This window comes from Frankliniella occidentalis, unplaced genomic scaffold (assembly GCF_000697945.3).
Source record: "Frankliniella occidentalis isolate FOCC.00 unplaced genomic scaffold, Focc_3.1 Scaffold259, whole genome shotgun sequence".
Classification (NCBI taxonomy): Eukaryota; Metazoa; Arthropoda; class Insecta; order Thysanoptera; family Thripidae; genus Frankliniella; species Frankliniella occidentalis.
This window is the reverse complement of record NW_026267385.1, coordinates 123,946-125,987: the sequence shown is the minus strand read 5'-3', so window position 1 is coordinate 125,987 and position 2,042 is coordinate 123,946. Positions and strand designations below refer to the sequence as shown.

General features: G+C 35.9%; 1 protein-coding gene across 1 annotated transcript; it reads right to left on the bottom strand.

Moving 5' to 3' along the window:
- Positions 1 to 637: 637 nt before the first annotated feature.
- LOC127750779 (uncharacterized) lies at positions 638 to 1,948 on the bottom strand. The gene is made up of 2 exons (XM_052273266.1): positions 884 to 1,948; positions 638 to 811 (listed from the first exon to the last, which is right to left on the bottom strand). Exons 1-2 carry the CDS (start codon positions 1,946 to 1,948, stop codon positions 638 to 640), a joined length of 1,239 nt encoding a protein of 412 aa, XP_052129226.1.
- Positions 1,949 to 2,042: the final 94 nt, after the last annotated feature.

The following is a 2,042-nucleotide window of genomic DNA, read 5'->3' as shown; positions in this document are numbered from 1 at the left end:
AAAGGCATGGAACTCCGTGGTTGATCTCCTGAATGGATTTTTAAACTACTATTGATAGCAAGTTGATAGTGGTCCGGCAAGGAATCATACTAATGCATTGCTACATGCTAGGAGGGAAGTCAATTTCTTTTTGTTTGCACACCGAGCCAGACTAGTAGGTTTGAATAAGCCGTAGGTTTGGCAAAGTGGAAATTCACAGGTTTAATTAAGTTGAAATTATTGAGAATTTGTTCGTTTATTTATCAACAATGTTTAAAAGTAGAGTCAGTTCAATCAATTTTTACGTTAACGTCCAAGTGTATTGTATGAAGTTCAAGGCGAAGCTCTTGTGATTGTTAAAATTTTCTGAGCATTTTTAGGGAAGGGTTCTAAAAAGAAGGGAGTTGTGTAGTATTATGGTAACATTAACCTAACCAGGTTACAGCAGAATACCCTCAGTCACGGCCACTAGTGATCACTATGGAGGCGACACCTACACTCAGACCCCTGAACCTTTAATTGTTTTACGATCGCCTTGTTCTTCTTGTTGTTATGCCAAACACTGAATAAATAGAGGCGCTAGCCTTCGACTCGTCGCCATTTACCACTCATGCGATCTGTTGTTCACATGATCTTGGCTCTCCTAAAACCCCCAATTCTACAATGTTAAAAAGTCTTGTCTCATTTCTAATGTAGCAAGAGTCCTTGGAGATGGTATCAATCTTTTTTGAAGAAAAGGTTCTATGATAAGGTTTGTTAAACATCTTACTCTTGAGAATGCTACATAACTTAAACCCAATGAAAAGTCACTTTTTCCAATATTAATTACTGCCTGTAAAGGAAATAATTTTAAGGTTGAGGTTTATTTTTCAATTAAAAGAATAATTCTTGTTGTTAATATTACCTTTTCTAACGTCATTCCTTGTGATTTATGGATACTACATGCGTAGCATAAAGTAATTGGGAATTGAAACCTTGTGCAGTTTATACCATTACTATTGGTCCATGATTTTAAAACTGCTTTTATTGGTACCAATTTTGTTCCAGGTATTATGGATGGTCCATCATACGAGGGAAAATTACATAAAATTACTGATGGGGTTCCTTTTTGTGGATGAAAAAGAATATCATGGACTGTTCCTGTAGTTCCGTTGCACAGCTTGTGAGTGAGCCATACATTTGACTTTAGCATAATTTTGCAGCCTTTTGCCAAAAATATGTCCTTTTCTAAACCTTCAGCACTATCAGTTGATTCTTTGGAAGCCTGAGAACAGTTATGTTTAGCTGGTATTTTAAGCACAGGATTTGGGGTTCCAGTTGAGTCATCCTTTAGTTGAGCTAATTTCTCAATATTATATTGCTTTACTTCATCTTTGGTTGCAAATAATCTTAATGCATCCTCAAATGAATCTTTCTCTTTTACTGATACATTATAAGTGAATCTTGATGTTAAAAGACGATAATCTTCTGAAGACATTTGCATGTCACTCATTTTATCCAGTAAATTAAGAAAGGATTGATCATTTGCCTGACGATGGCTTGTTTTCAGCACAAAAACCTTTTCAAAATTATTGATTAGTGCTTTGCCTTCCTTTCCAAGTAACGATTTTTGTGTTTTAGAGAAGAATGGGTTGTCTTTGACACTTGGCAGTTGTTTGATGTCTCCAAGCAGAATTACCATTAGACCGCCAAAGTCTTTATCATTTCCCAAAGCCTCCTTACATCTTCTGTTAATCATTGATAGTGTATTGCACCCAATCATTGAATACTCATCTAAAATTAAAATTTTCACATCCTTCATTGTATTGCACATGTCTCTCGCTTGCTCTCCTTTAAGGGAAGTAAATTTGTTGGTCTTTCTTGGAATCTTAAAAATTGAATGAAGTGTTTTTCCATTTATAAGAACAGCTGAGACTCCTGTTGGTGTGCCAAGCAGAACTGACTTCTTTCCAAATTCTTTTCTGAACATGTTAGTGATGTATTTTATGATTAAACTTTTTCCAGTTCCTTAAAAGCTAGGTAGATGTACGCCAGACCACGTCTCGCGTAACAGGCTTCGCGAT